The sequence below is a fragment of the Lissotriton vulgaris genome, chromosome 10, assembly GCF_964263255.1.
Source record: "Lissotriton vulgaris chromosome 10, aLisVul1.2, whole genome shotgun sequence".
NCBI classification, from domain to species: Eukaryota; Metazoa; Chordata; class Amphibia; order Caudata; family Salamandridae; genus Lissotriton; species Lissotriton vulgaris.
The window spans coordinates 703,643,635-703,666,429 of NC_141698.1; the positions used below are offsets into that span (position 1 = coordinate 703,643,635).

The 22,795-nt window shown below is 47.1% G+C and overlaps 1 protein-coding gene across 1 annotated transcript in view; it reads left to right on the forward strand.

Annotated features, from left to right (window-relative positions):
- Positions 1 to 22,795, forward strand: part of CUL2 (cullin 2) — a 570,015-nt gene that overhangs the window by 208,279 nt on the left and 338,941 nt on the right. Inside the window, exon 10 of the mRNA XM_086941531.1 lies at positions 18,206 to 18,330. Coding sequence (XP_086797657.1) covers positions 18,206 to 18,330 — 125 coding nt within the window. The remainder of the gene's footprint in view (positions 1 to 18,205; positions 18,331 to 22,795) is intronic.

Consider the following 22,795-nt stretch of genomic DNA (forward strand, 5'->3'; position numbering starts at 1 on the left):
AACTTGCAAATCCCTTTCACACTGATATGAGCCATTCCATGAGCCATTGTAACCACTGGAAGTACATACGCATCGGGTAACAACCATCTCTGATGCTCTGACAATTCAATCCAACAACCATTCGAATCCAATTTACCTTTGCGCTCTCTCCATTCATACAACTCTTTCTCTGTAGCTTCAGCTTGGATGGATTTCACACTCAATCGTATCTTCACACATACTTCTATCCGGAACCCATCTCGCCGGACCCGCAACATACATTCGACTCATCACATTTCTCGCAGTTTCTATCGCGACTTCATCTGCAAACGCATTACCACGACCAACATCATCAGTGACTTTCTTATGCGCAATGCATTTCACAATCGCAACAGCAAAGTAAGAGATTCAAGAAGTTCATTCACCAACTGACCATGCTGGATCTTAGTGCCATGTTAAGTCAGGAACCCACATTCTTTCCACAAACGTCCAAAACTATGAGCAACACCGAACGCGTACTGGCTATCGGTGTACACAGTCACTCGCTTTCCTTTCGACAACACACACACTCTTGTCAATGCAATCAACTCTGCTGCTTGCGCTGAATTGTGTGGGATACGTGCAGCTTCAGCAATCGTATGCAAAGTCGTAACAGCATATGCCGCAGTCGTATCACCATTCGGAATCTTAAAGCACGAACCATCAACCCATAAGGTACCATCACACTCTGGAAGAGGAGTATCCCTAAGGTCTATCCTCCCTTTCGTTTCTTCCTCTGTCCTAAGGAAGCAATCATGCTGGTCGGAAACATCTGTCTCAACTGAAATCGGCAACAGCGTGGCTGGATTCAACGTGTTGCATCTCTTTATATGCACGTGACTCGCTAACAGTGTCAATTCGTAACCTGACAACTGAGCACTAGTTAAATGCTGTGTCTTGGTACGATTCAACAAGGTATCCACTGCATGTGGGACCATCACAATCAATGTATTGTCCATTACCAAACCAGCAGACTGTCGAATCGAAACAGCCGCTGCTGCTGTAGCTCTCAAACAACTCGGCAACGCTCTAGCTACAGGATCCAAAGTCGACGAAAAATAAGCACATGGACGCTGCTTATCGCCAAACTGTTGAGTCAAAACTGACAATGCACATCCCTCTCTCTCGTGGACATACAATGTAAAAGGCTTACTGTAGTCGGGAGTACCCAACACAGAAGCCGAACACAACGCATCACGCAATTCTGAAAAGCTCTTCTGACATTCGTCAGTCCAAGAAATAGGATTAGGAGTATCCTTAACAGTAAGAGCTATCAAAGGCTTCGCAAGCAACGAAAAATTAGGGATCCACTGTCTACAATACGACGTAATACCCAAGAAAGCACGTACTTCTCTCTGTGTCGTAGGCACACTCATTTTCGCAATAGCTTGAATTCTTTCTGGGGTCAGTTTCCTTCCCTCCTTCGATAAGAGGTGACCTAAGTAGGTAACTTCTTGTCGACAATATTGCAACTTCGAAAGAGAAACCTTATGATGGAAATCAGACAAGTGACGTAGCGACAACAAGGTAGCCTCTCTACAAATATCTTCATTGTCAGCAGAAACTAACAAATAGTCAACATACTGAATAAGAGCAGCACCATCAGGTAAAACAAGCAAATCAAGTTGCGTTTTCAAAGCTTGACTATAGATCGAAGGACTCTCACAGTAGCCTTGAGGAGCGTGCTTAAACCGGAAGCTTCGTCCTTCTAAAGAGAAACCAAAAATATCCCTACTCACCACGGCAATCGGGATGCTGAAGAAAGCATTCTTCAAATCACTCACCGAAAACCACGTGGCTGTAGCCGGGATTAAAGTCAGTAAAGCGGTGATATCAGGCACAACAGGAAATTGCGGAACTACAATCTTATTCACCTCACGGAGATCGATCACAAACCTATATACAGGAGGCTGTGAAGAATCAGTCCTTTTCAGAACAGGCAAAACCGGACTATTGCACACATTGCCTCTCGTTTCCTCAATCACACCTTTCTCAATTAGATCATAGATTAACGCCAAAAGTGCTCTTTCACCATCACTGGAAATCCGATATTGGGGAATATGTGGCAATCTAGCATTCGCTTTCAATGTCACAACATATGGCGGAATCTCTAGGAGACCCACATCATTAGGACCAGTAGCCCAAAGAGAATCAGGGAGAGAAGACAACTCAGGGGGAAGTCGATCTTTAGACAAATGCATCGGAGAGATCACTCTCTTTCCTAATGTAAGGTGTACTCCTGAAGGAGAACAATGTAGCGTCGCATACAATCTTTTCAACAAATCCAATCCTAACAAGTTCTCACCACAACCTGTCGTCAGAATGAGGGGTGCTTCGAATTCACAAGGTCCAAACGAAATAGACAATGGACTAGAAATCGGATTCGTAACAGGGGCGCCAGAAAAACCTACTGAAACATTTGTTAAGCCAGACAAAGGTGCGCCAGGGAGTTTAGAGTGCATAATAGAACTCTTCGCAGCACCAGTATCCAACAGAAAAGGCTCTGACACACCTGATGTATTCACTTCACCATAAGGTCCACTCTGATCTACTGGAACTGAAACAACTCCCTCTTTGTTTATGGCTGTCCTAGCAATCATTACCATCCATATTCTCACCTTCGACGTAATAATCGTCCGCATAGTACTGAGCCGTCCTAACAGACGCACCATTCTGCTGATCAAAGCTATGCATAGAGTTCTGCAGAGGCATAGAACGCGCATTCTGAGGAAACACACAACGTCCTCTACCTCTAGGAGCTTGCTGAACACTTCGACCTCTCACACCAGTAGCACCATTCACGCGCTGTAACAGAACCGGACAACTACTCTTGAAATGACCCTCTTCTTTGCAATACGCACACTGGTTAGGGCCTACGGGAAAACGCTGTTGAAAAGACTCGAACCTTTGCGAGTTCCTCTGATATTGCAGAGGTTGCTGATAATCACGCTGATTATTACGAGGCGGATAAGCTTGCTGTAAAAGAACTTTAGTCTTCAATTCCTTAGCTTTTCTATCCTCTTTCTCTATCTCATCCTTATTTCTATTCTCATAGTACTGGGCAGTAGCCAAAATCTGCGCTGACGTAGAAACAGCCCAAGCACTCTCAGAATCCTTCAACTTATTACACAATTCGGGAAGCAAATTATGAACAAACTTGTCAACGAACAACCGTTGACCACCTTCTGCACTCATGTCTTGACCACTATGGTCGATAAACGTGTCTTCGAATCTGGTGAAAAAGTCGGACACACTTTCGTCTTTCTTCTGCTTGCATGCGGACAACTTGTCCCAATTGACACGCATAGCAGGCATCAAAGTCTTCATATAATTAATAATCCTACCAGGGAGATCAGCAATCACAGCCTCAGGTTTAGCACCACTAACTTGTCTAGCATCTGCAGCCCTAAGATTATTCCATGTATCGCCTAATTCCTGTGCATGATCCGTGTGACGAATAAATCCCCATATAGGCTGTGGAACTACATTCCCAAACAACATATCTATATCGGCTAGATTCATAATACATGAATCCGCAGTCTGAGACAATTCCTTATAATACCCTGCAGGATTTTTACGTGGATCAGGCAAAGTCTGCTTAAGGGCTAAAACTTCAGCACGCTTCCACGGAACATGTACCCAGACACGCTGGAAGTGTGGCGGAACAGGTGGATTAGCAGCTGCATCACCTGGCCTCCAAACTGGAGGAACCTCTCGCATCGAATATTGTCGCGCCTTTCTCCTAACTGAAGAATCGGGATCGAACAATCTCTGAGGAGACTCATTCCTAAACGACAACAACGTCTCAACTGCTTTCTCAACGTCAAGACCCACAAGAGTTCCTTTCGCAAACTCTGCTCGTATACGGAACAACTCAGACGGAACTTGTCCAAAATCACCATTTTCCCATTCTTCACGAAGGAAAGAACACATCATATCAAAGACACATCTCTGTTTCGGTGCTTCCCATTGTCGGAAAACATCCATAACACACTCGAGATCATAGTGCGAAGGATACGTAATCCATTTACGCACCAATTGATCTAACACTGTCCGTTCATCAGGACCAGGCAATTGACTACGCAATTGCTTACGCTCTGCAACAGGAGACATACCCAATGAACCAAGGAGAGGAGAAAAGAAATCAGCAACAGTATCGGTCATTCTCTGTCGAACAGAAGGAGAAGTTGACAAAAGAACAGGAGTCAAAGCAGACTGAGAAGAACCCAAAGTAGAAACAGTAACAGGAGGAGTAAACAATACAGGCGTAGGAGTAGCAGACGAATCGGGTAGTAAAGTTGGCGGCCCTCGAGAGGGCTGCACCAAAGGAATAGAAGCCAACGGAAAAGAAGCTGGCTGTTGAGGAATCACAGGTGGCACAACAACCGGAGGCTGCGCAACAACTGGCGGAGGTGCTGTAGCACTCGGCACATAAGGGGGTGGCGAACTCAATAGGTGCGACATTAAAGGATCTTTCACAAGATCTTTCTTTTCTTCTTGCTGTTGAAGTGGCAGAGCTGGATAGCACTTGTCTACCCCTAGTTTACGTTGCCTAAGCAACTGTTCGCTTTCTTGTTCTTCTTAATCATCCCTAAACTGTATAGCAGCTTGCACCATTGACATACCTCGTTCTCTTTTATTTCGCTTCGCTAACTTAATTTCTTTCTGTTTAGCTTCCTTTCGCCATAAGCGGAAAGAGTCCAACATTGCCGGCCAGGCTTTCTTCTTGAACAGTTTAACTTCGAGATTAAATAGAATCTCACTTTCAAAGCTACCATAACGGGGCCACTGTAGGACACCGTCTTTCCTGGTATATTTGATCCATACTTCATTATACGCGATGGGGCCCACTCCATGTTTTATGTAGAGCTCATAGGTCGGAGTGCCAATCGGAGGAACCGGACACGAATCCTCCAATCGGGAATCCCTAGTACAACCACAACCAAATATCTTTCCAAGTCTGCTAAGACCAGGCATCTTCGCTTTCTAGTCTAGCTTCAAACTTCAAGGGAATATCAAAAATGATAGTCTCGCGAATACACGAGTCCCTCGGCTTTGGGGCCTGCAGGTACCAAATCAAAGAATCCCGATGGGATACCAAAACAAAACTAAGGACTGGGAGACGCTCCACTCATACTTAACTGAAATGTCGATGGCGTCACCAGAAGACCCGTCTATCGTCTCGCTCTACAAATCGTCTAATGGCTCCAAGACAGGGCGACAGTCAGGGCAGCAGTCCTTCGTAGCCGTCGGAAAGCGGGGAACCTCGCAGCAAAGACTTTCGGACCACGACGACATAGAGGGGTCGATGAATTTTCACACGAAGCTCCTCATGATCTTCAGGCTTGGACCGGTACAGCTGAAGTCGCCCCACGTTGGGCGCCAACTGAAGAACCGGGTTTTAGAACCCAGCGGCGCCAGGGGAAAAGCCCGATGTCTTCGGGTTCACCTGTCTTAGAATACAGAGACACGGGATACTTCTCGGTGACATCAAAGACCAAATTTATTGGCTGCAACCTGGAACAGAGGTCTACGAAGCACAACACGGGTGGTTCGCTAGAGACTGCACAAATTCATAGAGCGGAGCATCGTCTTCTATGCTAAAAATCACATTTCCTGGCTAGCATCGATTGCATACAAACTGACCAATCGCATGGTGACATTTCAAACATATCGCATGTCGACAATCCCACTTTCCGTTGTCCAGCCCACCTGAAATGACAAGGCAAAATCCAACATTCTTGCTCGAACAGGCCGGACGGACCTATCGTAAAAGACCACAACCCACAACAATAATTAAGCCATAAAGGAAGGAACAGAAGCAGATGAGAAGCCAGATAGAAGGGCGTGTGCCTTAAACTCAGCAATGTCCTGCTCTTTGATCTCTATCCGACCAGCTGCCTAACAAGGAACTGGCTCAACGAAGTTCGCCTCGGGCAAGGTCAGGTCACTCAGGAATCAACTAAGGTGTACGTGTCCCAAAGACTCGTTCGGCCGTAGTCATTGGCCTATGTGAGGGCAACCACACAAAATGGCTGCCGTAAACAAAATGGAACCCGAAGGTTCGAACGGAATCTATGAATACGTAGTGTTCCCATTGATCGTTTATTAGGAAAACACTTGCACATACCGCACTCGTGATTTGCGGTCCGTTGACACCAACATCGTCTATATCCGACGACTTTCATCGAACGGGTTCAGAATGACGGAACCACAGAACCACAGTGTAAAATAAGGTGAGCTAAATCGCCTGTTTCTTCTTTACAGTTCCAGTAGATAGGGTAATTGCGGAGATGTTGTGAGTGCAGCCTACCAGGAATCCAGAAGTAGCCGTAGTTTTGTTTGAGACAAAACTGGAGAAATCTTATTAAGGGAAGTAGAGCTCTATATTTGAGGCCATATAGATTTGGGTACTGGGCTAGAGGAATGTAGCTCCCAGAAAGCAATGAATGATACTTGTTGTCCTCCTTAGCCTTATCCTTAATCGACATCCCTTACTGGCGTTTTTCCCTTACTGCCTCACTTATTGTTTTGACTGCTGTTTCTTGTTGAGCAGAGCAGGATTGCAGTGATGCTTTTTTCAAGTTTCATATACACTCCTGTATGTTATCAGCTGATTAAGCTTGTCGGCTCAACATGCAGTTATAATGACCTTTTACGTCGTGTCTTAGAGTATTTGATTTCGGTTGGAAGTCCTATTATTGCGGTTGGAAGCCCTATCTCTTTATGGTAATTGCTTTTTTCATATAGTTCTACTGTTAATGCATTGTTGTATGGCTTCTATCTTATCTCTTGATTGAGATTTGGTATCTTTATCTTCCTTTTTTTTTGGTTGCAGTCTGCTACTCAACTGTCCAGACTTTCGGAAGATATTTTGAGCTACAGCCATGTCATTATTATGCTAACCAGTGCTAGCTAAGTTGGTACATTGGCCCCTGCTGTTATTTGAACTCAGCGCTCAGTTTCAAGGCTGGGTAATTATTTTATTCTTTGCCACAGTTACATGGCTGTAAAGCACTTGCCTTACCATACTCTATTGCATAGGTACTCACAAACCTTTTCCCAGGGGCTAAAAAGTAAGGTCTTTGGTGTGACCGAGGCCTGCAAGGGCTACAAGATCTCCCGGAGGGACCGCACCGCCAACCAGATGGGAGGAGGCATCGCCATCATCCACAGGAACACCATCCGTCTCACGACCAGCACCGACAACACACTTACCACCGCCGAACACCTGCATTTCCAGATCCACACCGACCGGAAGACCACCCTCAGAGGCACCCTGATCTACCGACCTCCGGGACCACGCACTCAATTCAGCGAGGACATCGCCAACTTCGTCAGCCCGCATGCCCTCCCCTCCGCTGACTACATCCTCCTGGGGGACCTCAACTTCCACCTGGAGAACAACAACGACCGCAACACCAGCACCCTGCTCGACAACCTCGCCAATCTTAGACTCAAGCAGCTGGTGTCCACCCCCACCCACCTCGCCGGACACACACTCGACGCCGTCTTCTCATCCAGCACAGACATCGCCTTCAGCCACGCCACAGAACTTCAATGGACGGACCACAGATGTGTCCACTTCACCTTCAATAGAACGACGATCCACCACCACCAGCAACAGGCTGCCCGCAGAAGCTGGAACAAGATCACAGCCGACCAGCTCGCCAGCTCCCTGAGCCAGCACTCTCCGGCCAGCTCAGCGAACGCCAGCCAGGCCGCCGACAACCTCACGAAGTGGATCAGCAACTGCGCGGACGAACTCGCCCCGCTGAGGACCCCGCCCAGCAGACCCGGCAGCAAGAAAGCCCCATGGTTCACCGACGAACTCAAGAGCTCCAAGAAGATCTGCCGAGCCCTCGAGAAAGTCTGGAGAAGGGAACCTACACCGGACAACATGACCACCTTCAAGCTTGCCACCCGGAAGCACCACCAGCTGATCCGCGCCGCCAAGAAAACTGCATTCAAGGACCGGCTGGACAACAACGCACACAACTGCAAGGAACTCTTCAACATCGTGAAAGAGCTATCCAACCCCAGCGCAGGAAACAACAACATCACCCCATCGCAAGACCTCTGCAACTCCCTCGCCTCCTACTTCCACAACAAGATCGTGGACATACACAACCGCTTCAGCACCCAACCAACGCACCCCACGTCCGAACCACCGCCCCCCACCACCACCCTCCGCGCCTGGATGCCGATCAGCACCGAAGACACCGTCCGCACGATGAACTCCGTCCACTCCGGATCTCCGACCGACCCCTGCCCTCACCACGTCTTCAACAAGGCCGACGCTGTCATCGCACCCCACCTACGGGACATTATCAACACCTCCTTCGACACCGCCACCTTCCCTGAGAGCTGGAAGCACGCCGACCTCAGCGCTCTACTCAAGAAACCCACAGCGGACCCCACCAAACTCAAGAACTACCGCCCCATCTCGCTCCTCCCGTTTCCAGCCAAAGTCATCGAGAAGACCGTCAACAAGCAGCTGGCCGCCTTCCTCGAGACGAATGGATCCCTCGACCCCTCACAGTCTGGCTTCCGAGCCAACCACAGCACCGAGACCGCCCTCATCGCCGCCACCGACGACATTCGAGCCCTGATGGACAACGGAGACACAGCGGCCCTCATCCTCCTCGACCTCTCCGCGGCATTCGACACCCTAGTGCAGCGCCTCAGCAACGTCGGAATCCAGGAGAAGGCACTGGAATGGATCATCTCTTTCCTCGACGGAAGAACACAGAGAGTCCGCCTACCACCGTACAAGTCAGAGGCCACCGAAGTCATCTGCGGCGTCCCTCAAGGATCCTCGCTGAGCCCCACCCTCTTCAACGTCTACATGAGCCCCCTCGCGGCCATCGCACGCCAACACAACCTCAACATAATCTCCTACGCCGACGACACCCAGCTGATCCTCTCCCTGACCAACGACCCCGCCGCCGCCAGAGCCAATCTGCACGAAGGGATGAAAGATGTAGCCGAGTGGTTGACGACCAGCCGCCTGAAACTGAACTCAGACAAGACGGAGGTCCTCATCCTGGGCTTGTCGCCCTCCGCCTGGGACGACTCCTGGTGGCCTCCCGCCCTGGGCACCGCACCCAAACCGACAGACCACGCACGCAACCTGGGCTTCATCCTGGACTCCTCCCTCTCCATGACCAGGCAAGTCCACGCCGTCTCCTCGGCATGCTTCAACATCCTACGCATGCTACGGAAGATCTTCTGGTGGATCCCCACCGAGACCAGGAAGACCGTCACCCAGGCCCTCGTCACCAGCCGACTGGACTACGGCAACGCCCTCTACGCCGGTACCACCGCCAAGCTCCAGAAGAGACTCCAGCGGATCCAGAACGCCTCAGCCAGACTCATCCTCGACATCCCACGAACCAGCTACATCTCCGGACATCTGAGAGACCTGCATTGGCTCCCCGTCAACAAAAGAATCACCTTCCGCCTCCTCACCCACGCACACAAAGCCCTACACGACCAAGGCCCGAGCTACCTCAACAACCGAATCAACTTCTACGCTCCCAAACGCCACCTCCGATCAGCCAACCACGCCCTCGCCGCCGTCCCCCGCATCCGAAGAGCGACAACAGGAGGAAGGTCCTTCTCCTACCTGGCCGCCAAGACCTGGAACTCCCTCCCTCCCGACCTGTGCCTGACCCAAGACCACCTCTCCTTCAGGAAGAAGCTGAAGACCTGGCTGTTCGAGCAGTAACGCCCCCCCCCCCCCAGCGCCTTGAGACCCTACGGGTAAGTAGTGCGCTCTATAAATGTCTTTGATTGATTGATTGATTGATTGCAATGATGCTCGCAGGGTTGGAGACAGGGGGGGTTGGAGGTAAATAGTGGAAACAGGGCACACGGCGGACCCTAGGAGCAATATTTTTTAATTAAATCTAGGGCCCACCACCCATGGGGCACATGACAGGCCCAGGGGGGGCATAATTTTATGCAGAATAACAAAATAAAATGCCACCGAAAATGCTGCAAAATATCTGAATCTGTGCCTCAATATCCTGAATGGTCTATCTAGTGGAGCATCTTCTTGGCTTCACCTATACTTCTTTAGACGGCCAGGTTGCTTTATCTCATTTGGACCGGCTACTCCTATTCTGAGATCTTTTTCTCAGTTCAGTTCGCAGACCCGTCTCCTAGGATGCTGTTGCTTGGGTATCTAATTCTAAGATAAGGACTCTTTCCCTTTCGTGGCACTCTGATGGCCTTATTTAGGGCTTTGTAATTGTTTGACCCAAAGATGTCTCTTGTTTTGCTCATGGTTTCTATAGGCAGTTTCTTTAGTGGCTCCACGTTGGAGTGAAAAATAGTCACAGAAGAAACTGACATCAGGGCGTCAGGAGAGGGCTTATATGGACTCAGTCAATGTCACATCCGGAGGGCGGCGTCACTACGGAGTCGCTCAATGCCCTCTACTGACGCAGAGAGGTACTGCTGTACAAAACTCTACGGTTCAGTCTGGCACCTGGGGATAATTCTAAGATAAGGAATCTGCAGCTAGATCCCGTCTCTACCAGATAAGGCGTTACCGATGGTAAGTAACGTATTCAACATCGTCAAAGAGCTCTCCAACCCCAACCCCGGAAAAAACGTCATCACCCTGTCACAAGACCTCTGCAACTCCCTCGCCTCCCACTTCCACAACAAGATCGCTGACATACACAACAGCTTCAGCCCACAACCAACGCACCCCAGGACCGCACCAACGCCCCCCACCACCACCCTCCGCGCCTGGACCCCAATCAGCACCGAGGACACCATCCGCACGATGAACTCCATCCACTCCGGATCTCCAACCGACCCTTGCCCTCACCACGTCTTCAACAAGGCCGACGCTGTCATCGCACCCCACCTGCGGGACATCATCAACACCTCCTTCGACACCGCTACCTTCCCGGAGAGCTGTAAGCACGCCGAACTCAGCGCTCCACTGAAAAAACCATCAGAGGACCCCACCGATCTCAAAAACTATCGCCCCATCTCGCTCCTCCCGTTTCCGGCCAAAGTCATCGAGAAGACCGTCAACAAGCAGCTGGCCGCCTTCCTCGAGACGAACGGATCCCTCGACCTCTCGCAGTCTGGCTTCCGGGCCAACCACAGCACCGAGACCGCGCTCATTGCAGCCACTGACGACAACCGAGCCCTGCTCGACAACGGGGAAACAGCGGCCCTCATCCTCCTGGACCTCTCCGCGGCATTCGACACTTTCTGCCACGGCACCCTAGTGCAGCTCCTCAGCAACGTCGGAATCCAGGAGAAGGCACTTGAATGGACCACCTCCTTCCTCGCCGGGAGGACACAGAGAGTCCGCCTCCCCCCGTTCAGATCAGAAGCCACCGAAGTCATCTGCGGCGTTCTTCAAGGCTCCTCGCTCAGCCCCACCCTCTTCAATGTCTACATGAGCCCCCTTGCGGCCATCGCACGCTAGCACAACCTCAACATCATCTCCTACGCCGACGACACCCAGCTGATCCTCTCCCTCACCAACGACCCCACCACCGCCAGAGCCAACCTACACGAAGGGATGAAAGAAGTAGCCGGGTGGATGAAGAACAGCCGCCTGAAACTGAACTCAGACAAGACGGAAGTACTCATCCTGGGCTCCTCGCCCTCCGCCTGGGACGACTCCTGGTGGCCCCCCGCCCTGGGCAGCACACCCAAACCAACAGACCACACACGCAACCTGGGCTTCATCCTGGACTCCTCCCTCTCCATGACCAGACAAGTCAACGCCGTCTCCTCGTTTTGCTTTAACATCCTGCGCATGCTACGCAAGATCTTCCGGTGGATCCCCACCGAGACCAGGAAGACGGTCACCCAGGCCCTCGTCACCAGCCGACTGGACTACGGCAACTCACTCTACGCCGGAACCACTGCCAAACTCCAGAAGAGACTCCAGCGGATCCAGAACGCCTCAGCAAGACTCATCCTCGACATCCCCCGGCACGGCCACATCTCCGGACACCTTAGAGACCTGCACTGGCTCCCGGTCAACAAGAGAATCACCTTCCGTCTCCTCACCCACGCACACAAAGCCCTACACAACCAAGGACCAAGATACCTCAACGACCGCCTCAACTTCTACACTCCCACCGCCAGCTTCGATCGACCAGCCACGCCCTCGCCGCCGTCCCCCGCATCCGAAGAGCCACCACAGGAGGGAGGTCCTTCCCCTACCTGGCCGCCAAGACTTGGAACTCCCTCCCGACCCAACTTCGCCGGACCCAAGACCACCTCGCCTTCAGGAAGCAGCTCAAGACCTGGCTGTTCGGGCAGTAGCAGACCACCCTTCCCCAAGCGCCTTGAGATCCTACGGGTGAGTAGTACGCTATATAAATGCATTGATTGATTGATTGATTCTTATCAATTTATTCTAGCGTATCAATGAAATTCTCAAATGTCTCAATCCAAGCAATCCATCTGTTGCCAATATTAAGCTTTTTGGTGGTATCGAATGGTGGTGGTGTTGGTTGCAAGAAGGCAGTGGCATTGTAGCCCCTTAAGAGATTGGCTGACACTGAGGCTGGAGTTCTCTCCGACATTGTCTGCTAAGACCTGCTTTATGCCTCTGGGTCATCCTGGGCATTCTGTGGAACCTTGACCTCCCTCTTGGTCTCCATTTGAGCCCTTCACTTTTATGGAGAATTTTGGAGTTGTTCTGAGCCACCACCCAGCAGCTTTGATGGTGTGCCGCTTTGGAGATGGACAGCTTTGCCAGCACAACCTCGGGCACTTCTTCTCCCAGCGTTGTGATGCGATGACTCTCATTAAACAGTGTGGGTAAGCAGGTGACCATTTCTTGTATCTGTATCCCTTTGTTTTTAGTTGTCTCTTGGTACTGTCAGACACCTAGTTGATTTTTGCCTCGCAGTGTTACCTTGAATTTTTCTGCTCTTTGAAAACCTGGTTGCATCTGCCTTTAGCATTATCACTCCATATGATGTATAGCTTAGTAGCGTGGTAACTCTCTTTGTGGCCTTAACAGCAGGTCCTTGACTAGTGATGTGTACACTTCTCAGTGTAGATTTTTTATCTTCAAATGTTTCATACTGACTGGCATTGCGCTTTGACTCCACATACTCCAAAACGTTGATTCCGCACTTTGATGGAGGCACATGCTGAACGCACAAGCGGTTTGCTGAACCACGGTAAACTCTCTGGGAGGGCACGGTCGATCTTAGTGTTACTTATCCCCTATCTTGTCACCAGTTGTTGCGCCCTCTTCAGCTTTATTACTCGCCAATGACTGCCGCACACGGAGCTTAGTATAACACGTCTTTATTTGTCTGTGTGTAACCTCAAGCTCAACATTCTAAACCTGCATTCACTTTGCTACGCTCTAACACTTATGTCGCAGTTCTATGGTGTCCATCAGGAGCCACAAATGTTCCGTCTTCATTAACTCACACTGCACTACATATGTTGTGCCATGATTTAGAGGTAAACTGTTTAGATATATCTCTAGTTACCTGCTAGACAAAAACCTTTCCCCTGCTGGAGTGCCCCATGCATGTCCAAATTTGCCTAGAATTCATTTTGATCTCTCAAATGCAGAATTTCTAGCGTACTGCCCTGAAATCTAAACCAGCTCAGACTGATACCTTAAAACACAGTCAGTGATAAATTGTCCACAGTCCAATATACATCAGTATCTGAACAGGTAATTGATCAGTATGGCCAGATGAAGCATGATGACATTAGGCAATGCAGGCAGTGCGCCAGAGGAGTAGATTCCTTGGTGCACATAGTCTGCATTTGCAATAATCCACTACTGCCCCACAGAAGATTCTGGCCACGTCTCATATTTTGAGCGCTAAATATCCAGTCATACAAAGAAGCTGTACAATGCTGCCTGAAAGGCAAAACCACACTGATAGCTGCACACTTCCTGAAATACCTAAAAAGCTGCAATTGCATCCTAGCAAATGGCTGACTAGCGCCACTAACGGCCCGCCAGGCAACTAGTAAAGTGACCGTGGTAGGTTACACCCATGTTTGGCACTGTCGAAGTAGCCCAGGCAAAAACCATAGGACTTTCACAGTATGAGAAACATTGCCAGAGCACCACGGGATAGAAGTAAAAACCATAGGATAGTCACAGTATGAGAAACATTGCCACAACACCACAAGATATAAGTATGCAAACACTCATATTATAGTTGCTGCCATTAATATTACCTCGGTACAAAAGGTGGTGGTGATGGACGTCCATCACCACCCCCTTTTGTACCGCTTTTGGCCGCCATAAGTGTGGCAGGATATGCTCAGACGTGAGTCCCTTGCTCACATTGCCACTGGATTCAAGCAAGCCGGGCTGAAGACGGCTGGAATGCCAAAAACTGGTCCTCGGAAGCTTGTTTCCGGTCCAGGGAAGACATGGCTTGCCAGTTCAGGCTGGACTGTTCCGATGAGGCACAGGGTCAGACTGATTTGCATATGGCCATGTCTGAACTGGGGTGGCAGAGTGGGCTGAAGAACGGTGATGGATTAAACCCAGATCTTTTGACTGGGTGTGAGTGTTTGATTGATTCAAATGCTCCGTCCATCACCACCCCCTTTTGTACCATTAATATTACCTTGACATACCGTAGGCTTATTATGGCCTTCATCACCTCTGCATCTTAACGTTCTCAATCGTCGGTTGCTAAAGCATAACTTTTTACTTTACTTCTAGAACATTACGGGATAGTTCTTTGGCTCTTCCAAAATGTGTTCATATTTCCTGACTTCTGTCCTCGGTGCTCCGAGGTAGAAAAGACTGATCGACACTCTGATTGCGTGATGCATTTTCCAAACAAACTTATTTACTCAAGATTTCTTGAGCCTTGAAAAAGTCGTTGGATACGACGAAACGCATGTCGCTGTTCTATTCTTGGATCTCACTGAAACTGAATATCCAAAAAAATAATAAAAGTTTTTGGAACATTTAAATCTCATCTGGTGTTTCCTATACCTTAGACCTTTATCCATTTGACTCTCATTGTTTTTGCTTTGGATAACACCTTTGGACCTGTTGGAACTTATATTTATATCTTGTGGTGCTCTGGAAATGGTTCTCATATTATGAATATTTTAAAGTTTCTTTCTGATATTTAGGTAACACTATTTTTGTGACATAGTGTACTTTTGTCTATTTGAGCACATGCTACTTGTTTCTGTTTACAATGATCCTGAATTTGTGAGGTGCCAGCGTTTGGGTTTGACCACTGTCACCTTTGTTTGATGGACATTCACAGTACTTTAAAATGTTCTGTTCCTGGCACTTTAAACTGGTCTCGTGTGGGAGGATTTTAAATTGGTAAGAACTAGAGGTCTTTCTTGACACTTTAGATCTGCTGCATATGGCACTTTAAATTGGCCTCATGATCTGTTGCACGCAGCACTTTAAACTGGCCCCACTATGGGGATCTTGAAATGGCATGTACTAGAGGACATTCACAGCATTTTAGACTTGTTACTCAAAGCACTTTAAACCGACCCTAATGGAGGGGGTGTTCAAAACGGTAAGACAGAGTCGAGACGAGGTCAACCAGTAACCTTTGAAATATTGCAATATGTGCAGCCTGCCCCAGACTCGATTAAAGTATTAAACATCATCTACAGCATCATACTTGTGCTGCACGTAGTATTTTATAATTATTGCTGTGAACATTTCAAAGGTTTATATTGAACTCTTGTTGCCAGTATGCCAGTCTTGTTGCACACTGCATGCTCTAGGGCAATAATGAGGAGGGTGTTAAGTTTTTTTTCACAAAAGTAATTTTAACAGCGCCACTTGCATCTGTAGGCATCTATAGCCTAATCAGCTTAATGGTGGACGGTGGGAACTAGAGTAATACATTGAAACAATTTTAAATAATTATATAATAAACACCAACTCTGAAAACATTGCAGGCTATTGTAAATAATGATATGGTTAAAACAACATTGCAAGAGCAGGTTGCTGTTGTGATAACAGAAACACAAAGAGAAATTGTGATGCATCTGCTAGGAAGTACACGATATACAAGAGCATAAGTATAATAATTCATCAACAAAATACTTTCAATGGAAAAGGGATTTAATGCTACGAAAAATGAAATGGATGCCATTCCTAATTTACGTGGAGACTTAATGTATGCACTTGAGGGCATTGTCCACGTTTTTTAGCATTATTAAAAGCGTTACGCATGCAAAGCTAATTTGACAGAAAAATAAAAGTTAAACATCTCTTAAACTCCTATTTTCTATTTAAAGTCTTACAGAATGTAAGTAGCACAAATAAAATAAGTGCTTAAAGGCACTCCATCTGGTTTCCCGGAAAATCAGAATACATTTCGGAGATTCTTGATCTATTCTTTTTCTGCCGTTCGTTGACTGCAGAGATTTAATCTCTTTGATAAAATAATCCTGTGAAACCCAGTCTGTTGCATTGCCTTCCGTAGACTGAGTTCCTACCCATTTTACGGTGTCAAATGCATATAAGGCAATCATACTTAAGACAGTCAGGGTATTTTTCTTGGGATTCCTAGTCGGCCTGGATTGTAATAAAACAATTGTATATGCCCTGTTTCTTTCCACTCAATGAAATTGCTTAAATTTAATAGACAGTTTGGAAATAACTTTAGACAAATATGAGATACACAATTTAAACTTTATCTGATATATCCCTTCTTTTGTGAAAGCAATAATTCTTGCCCCAGAGATGCAAGCAAGGGGCAGCCGCTGGAGGGCACCATTAAGTTAATTTTAAATGTAAATAAAAGGTTTTGACTAAATCCATAGTATGGCTGTATCCAAGTGTTGGTATAGGTATTATGGTCTGTTGTGCCATTTCATAGCTTAAAAATCACGTCATGTATGCTATTCTTGGCAATTGTCAGATCTGAACTAATTAATTTTTTCTTGCTCAATCTTAGTAGCTCTATGACTTTAAATAATTCTAAATAAGCCTCGGACCCATGTCTTTGTTTAGTTTTTTAAAACGTCTTTAAAAAGTGGTGAGATCCTGTTCCCACTGTCTCACCTAGTGTAGTTATTTTACTTCTTCTACATTAAACAGTTTTGATTATATGATTCAGATTTTTGGGGCTTTTTCTGTCCCCGGAAACTGCTTAGCGTCTAGGCGGCTCATTTTTGGTATTTAACTCCGGTTTACTTCTAAATTAACTACAGAATGTTATTGACAATACTGATTTTGCGTATCAGTAGGTCTTCATTAAAAACGATTACTCTGGTGTATCTAGACAATACAGTCAAGGTAGATTGCATTCCAGTGTCACAAGATATTTTTGGTGAGCCTAAAGATTTCCCACAGTTTGTTTTACTTTCCAGTTGCGTTGTAATGGCATTCATGTCTGGCCACTTTCAGAGATGGATCTGTTTTCACTTGGCCTTAGTTTTAATTGAAGAATTTGACAGTTTGGGTTTAAAATGATCTGTACATGTGATTTAGGTATAAGTTTTCTGTCCGCATCTTAATGTAATATTCTCCTGAAGTAGAACACTAAAGTTATGAATGAACATTAATATGAGAAGAAAGATAAGACCATTAAAGGATGCATTAGAATTGTTAGCTTATTCGGTTGGCCCTTGGAGAGTAAAATAAATTCATGTTTGAAGCAATATGGTGTCTTGTGGGTACATATGGAAACCCCAGTCTGTTCCTTTGCTCTTTATAGATCAACTAGAGCAGAATCTTTTAAAAACTGTCCAATATGTGTACTATTTGTAGTCGTTGTAAATGGCTATTTCTTGTTTGTGAACTTCTTAATTGCTAAAGATAGATCATGTGCTCCCAGTCCCATACGTTTGGGAGGAGTATTGACCGTACAAGAAATCTTCCCCTCTTGATCGAGGTTCATCAGGGACTACTTCACCCCTCCCCCTCTTTAAGGGAAAGAGCCGCCAAAGTGCAAAACTAACAACCGTCAAGGTGCTCATTTTAACATTGTTTTGGGAATAACTATTAACCAGTGTTTGGTTTAGTGATTCAAAATTAGGGCATGACTAATCCAACACCAACATTCTCTTTACATATTGCTATAAAGTTGCTTCTGTCATAAGCCAGAATCCACAAAACACTTGAACATCATCTCTGGAGAAAAAAGGATGTTTTATGCATTGAATATGTGGGGCATCTTGGTGTGTAACGTATACATTTTTGGTTTATTTGCAGACATGGCTAACATGTACACCCTGCTTCGTTCTGTGTCAAACGGATTACCTCATATGATTCAAGAACTCCAGAACCATATCCACGATGAGGGTCTTAGAGCAACAAGCAATCTTTCTCAGGAAAATGTAAGTATAGTTGCATAGTTCCTGGTAGCTTGTAGTATTGCCTTTGCAGTAGCTTTAACAATTCTCCTAAGTCAAATTGTTTTGTTAAACATAAAGAATGGTGATTATTTTGCAAGGGATATGTAATTTTGCAAAGGTCTATATATTTGTCACTACTAATTCCTCATGAAATGGTTCTAGTGAATCGAGGACAACTTATGTTGGCGTTGGCCAGCGCATTATGACATCTCAGCAAAATAGTTATGGGAGTTTGGAGATTTCAAAAAAAGGTAGCATGGGTATTCAGAAAAAAAACTTAAAAAGAGATTAATACAGTCTGAAGTGGAGGGAGAAATTGGTGGATAGGGAAGAAAGGAGAGAACCAATAAAAGTTCAGACAGAAGCAGGGGCTAGAATTTTAAGAAGGGTGAAAAAAGTGAGAGATTTCGAAACCATTTATTTGAGATTCAGATACACAAGCGAAGGCTCAGAGGCTGACATGGAGTGAATACTTGTTAACAATTGAGTACTGAAACAAAACTGGAATAGAAGCCAACGTTGGGTAGAAACAAAAAAAATTGTAAATAAGATAATACTCTAAAGAACTAGACTGCAGCAGCAAGTATTCTTTGGAAGGCTTGCTAAATCTGCTGCATTTGTGCATCTGTGAATCCTGTTACTATTTAAGTAGTAAAAACATCCTGTGTTAGCAAAATGAAAAATATCCCTTTGGCTATGGTAAAAACTAAGCAAATGAATGAAAAAACAGCCCCTTCACATTCTCCTTCAAGAGAAGAAGGTTGGGTCGTTTAAATTCTGAAGACAGCAGTAATGCAAAGCAGATGAAGGATAATGAAATGTAGGTGTTGTGGCGAGAGCACTATTGTCTTTTTTGGGCTGATAGCAAATGTCTATCTTGTTTGTTTTAAAGAGTGCTTAAAAAGGGAGGTATTAGATTGTTATTTTCTTCTGTGTGTCAAGAGAAGTGAGCAGAGTGTATCTGCTTGTAGATTTCTAGAAAAGAGGTGTTTGAGCCTTTCTTAAACACAATACGATTTTGATACATACCGAGCTCAGTAGATATAATTCTAGTTTCAAGGACCTTAACTCGAAAGGCTTTACCCCCGTTTTTTAAAGTAAACTTTATTGAGGTTTTTTCAACTTAACATGTATATAGCATCAGGGCACTGCGATTGTAACGTTAATCATCGTCGACTCATCCCCTTTAAGGGTCTGAGGTGCGTCCCTACCCACCTCCCCCACAGTTCCAACGATGAGGACTAAAGCAAGGGTACCATGTCTGCCGGATCATGTGCTGTTTGGTGTGACCTGAGCTGTAGTAGATAGAACAGCTGCTAACTGAGTTGGGAGGAGAATGGGATGGACAGGGGAGAGGGAGAGCTATGTCTGGTGGATGTAGCAGTTCAGGGTATGTGGGGTGACTGTCAAAATGTTTTTAGTAGCGGCCTTCGGATGATGAGGTGAGGGGATCAAGAGGAGGAGGAGGAACCCTCTGGCAGTGTGATCAACTTTTCCAGGAGTCCATGTCATGCTGGGGCTAGTAAGTGACGGCATAGTCCCCGTTTCTCCTCCCTGCGCGGTCACTTGGCCTTCACCTTGCCCCAGTGGACGAGGGAGGTCTGCCATTGCTCGCCGCGTAGGGGCTCAGTATTCTTGCAGTGTATTTTTCATTAATTTTTTTTGAGCGTTTGTGGAAACTAAGGGCCCCCACCTCCCAGGAGTCCATGCCTACTACCTCTCTAATGGAAGAGAGTGTACTAGTCAGTCCCGCCCAATGAGGGGCAAGTTTGGGGCAGTGCCAGAGAACATGTTTAAAGTCAGCCCAGGGGATTTGCAGCAGGAGTACATTTTTAAGGCCTCCGGGGAAATTCTGTGCATCATGGGCGAGGAAGGGTAGTCTCTGTATAAAATGTAAAATGTTATTAATTTGAACTGTGCATTCTGGGAGACTTTCTGGGGTATTCGAGGATCCTAGACCATTCCTTATCTTGGAGAGCCTGTCTAGTATCTGTTTCAAATATGTTCCTGAGGGGTTCCACAGGTGCGCAGGACTGGCTCGCTAAGGCCTTTTAGATCAAAGTTATAAGTCTCCGCCTTGAGCCTATAGTGTAGCGAGTGTTTGTTAACTGGTTAGTGACTTGCTTAGTCTCCCCATGAATCTTGAGGCCTCCCAGGCCTTGGCGAACTCGACCAAATGTGATGAATTGTACCCCCTGGACGGCTGCCATCCCGATCAGGTCCGCAAAAGAGAGGGGCTGACCATCATTGTGGAGAAGTGTGGCTCAATGATTAGAGCGGCAGACCCTGATGCTGGGGTCTAGCCCGGGACCAGGGTTCAATTCCCCGCCTCGGCGGGTCTTGGACTCAAAATTCCACGGACCTGATAATTCTCGCCTCGGTCCTATTCCAATCATGGAGTCCCACTCTGCAACTCTGGGCAATAGCTTGCTTAATCTCCACAACAGCCCCCACAACGCTAAGGATGCCTGGCCTCCACCTTGGGGGTGCCCAGGAGTGGACGCCTCACAGGGAAAGCCAGGATGGGTTCCACAGCGGTATTCGTACAAGCGCCTTGAGACCCTTGCGGGTGAGTAGTGCGCTATACAAGTATCAATTTACATTACATTTACATGGAACTGGTCCTCCAGTTTTGAAAAACCTCCCTGGTCGCAATGGCACAGTTTGCGTTTAGTCAGATGTTCTCACCCAACCAGGGGGCCTTGTAGAGATAGTGCTGCGGCATAAGAGGGTGCAGTCCCAGGTGATTTGATAGCTTTTTGTGAGGAACTTCAGGGATGCATGCAGTAGCCGTGGAGGATTGACTGCCAGGTGAGTGCCAGGGCTGGCCGCAGCTGTTCCCGCTTAGGGAGGGGCCAAGGAGTCATCCAAGTGAGACCCGGATAGCCAGCGTGCTGGCCACTGCGGCTGCGCTGCCATATAATAGAGCTTGAAATTGGGACCCCCCCAGCTTTCAGTGGAAGCAGTAGTTTAAACAGGGCTCCCTGATGGCGCGATGTATGCCAAATAAGCTTGCCCAGCATCTTGTCAAACTCTCAGAAAAAACATCAGGGCAGGTTAACCAAATAATACAAGAGGCGAAGGAGCATCACCATTGTAGAGACTGTGATTCGGCCCACAGGGAACAGCGGAGGCGAGGCGTTTCCAAAAGGACACTTGCAAACAAAGGGATGTTACCGCCACCGAGAGGTTACCATCTAGAAGATCCCGTTTGTCATGGTAGATCCTGAACCAAAAATAGCAGAAGGATGGGGGCTCCCACCGCATGTGGTGCCCCCTAGCAGCGTGTCCGTCTGTAGTACATTTGGGGCCAGACTAAAAAGACATGATTTGTTCCAGCTAACTCAGAGGCTGGACAATTCAGTAAAGGGCGATAGGAGAACGCAGAGGCGTCCTCCGCGAAGTCTCTGATGTAACACAAGATGTCATGTGTGTTTAGTGAAATTGCATGAGTTCTGCTGAGCAGTGGGATGCCATAACGGGAACCTGACCGCCACACATGACCTCTCATTTTGGTCGTAGTAGTCCGCTAATGTGCTCCAAATGCCGGGGTCTTCCAACATCCAGGGTTGTGGTTAAGTGGGTGACGGGAACAGCTTCTGCCTAAAGTCAGGGTTAACAATAAGGGATTGTGTAAGAAATGGGGTTACCAAATCTCCAGGGGGTAGCATGGAACCAAGTGGGCAGGCCAAACTTCGGAGGACATGTGAAGTACTCATGCAGTACCCACAGACAACACACCAGGCACACCACAGAAGAGGCAGGACACCAGTTTGAGTTGGAAAAAAGAAGTAGTTTAGTAGTTTTTTCCAACCTGCAAGGCAAAAATGCATCAACAGTGGTATCAGTACACGGAGCCAACTGGCACCAGAGCCAAGTGTATCAAGGGGATTATTTACATGGGGAGTAAGGGCTGAGTCTGTAAGTACATAGCTGCAAATAAAGAAGAATGTTTAAAATGACATTAGATCTGGGGCCAATCTGGCGGGGCCAACTCAGACTCTCATCCTTAGGGGTAGGCTGTAATTGCAAAATACCACATTAGCATAGATATACATCATGCACGGTAACGCCAACCCAACCCCTGTAAAGGAAAACTGCAGGGCATCACAGTAAATCCCAACAAACAGGAACACCTGTCATAAATAATCAGTGGGATATAACTAGGGGCCTGGAATGACACGTCAGGCCAACCTATAGACCAACATTAGGTAGAACACCCAGTATTAACATCAGGTAGGGGCCATACTTCTGGACCAGGAACACCTGTAATAAAACAGCAAGGCGTCCTCTACCATAGACTAGGGGTATCAAACATCAGGCGAAGCAGGCCTAAATCAAGGGAACATCAGGCAACAGGTAAAAATGTGCATTACATGAGGCATATCACCTGGCTCTGCGCATCGAGCTTTGGCATGAGCAGGTAACATTCAGCAGGCCACCATTT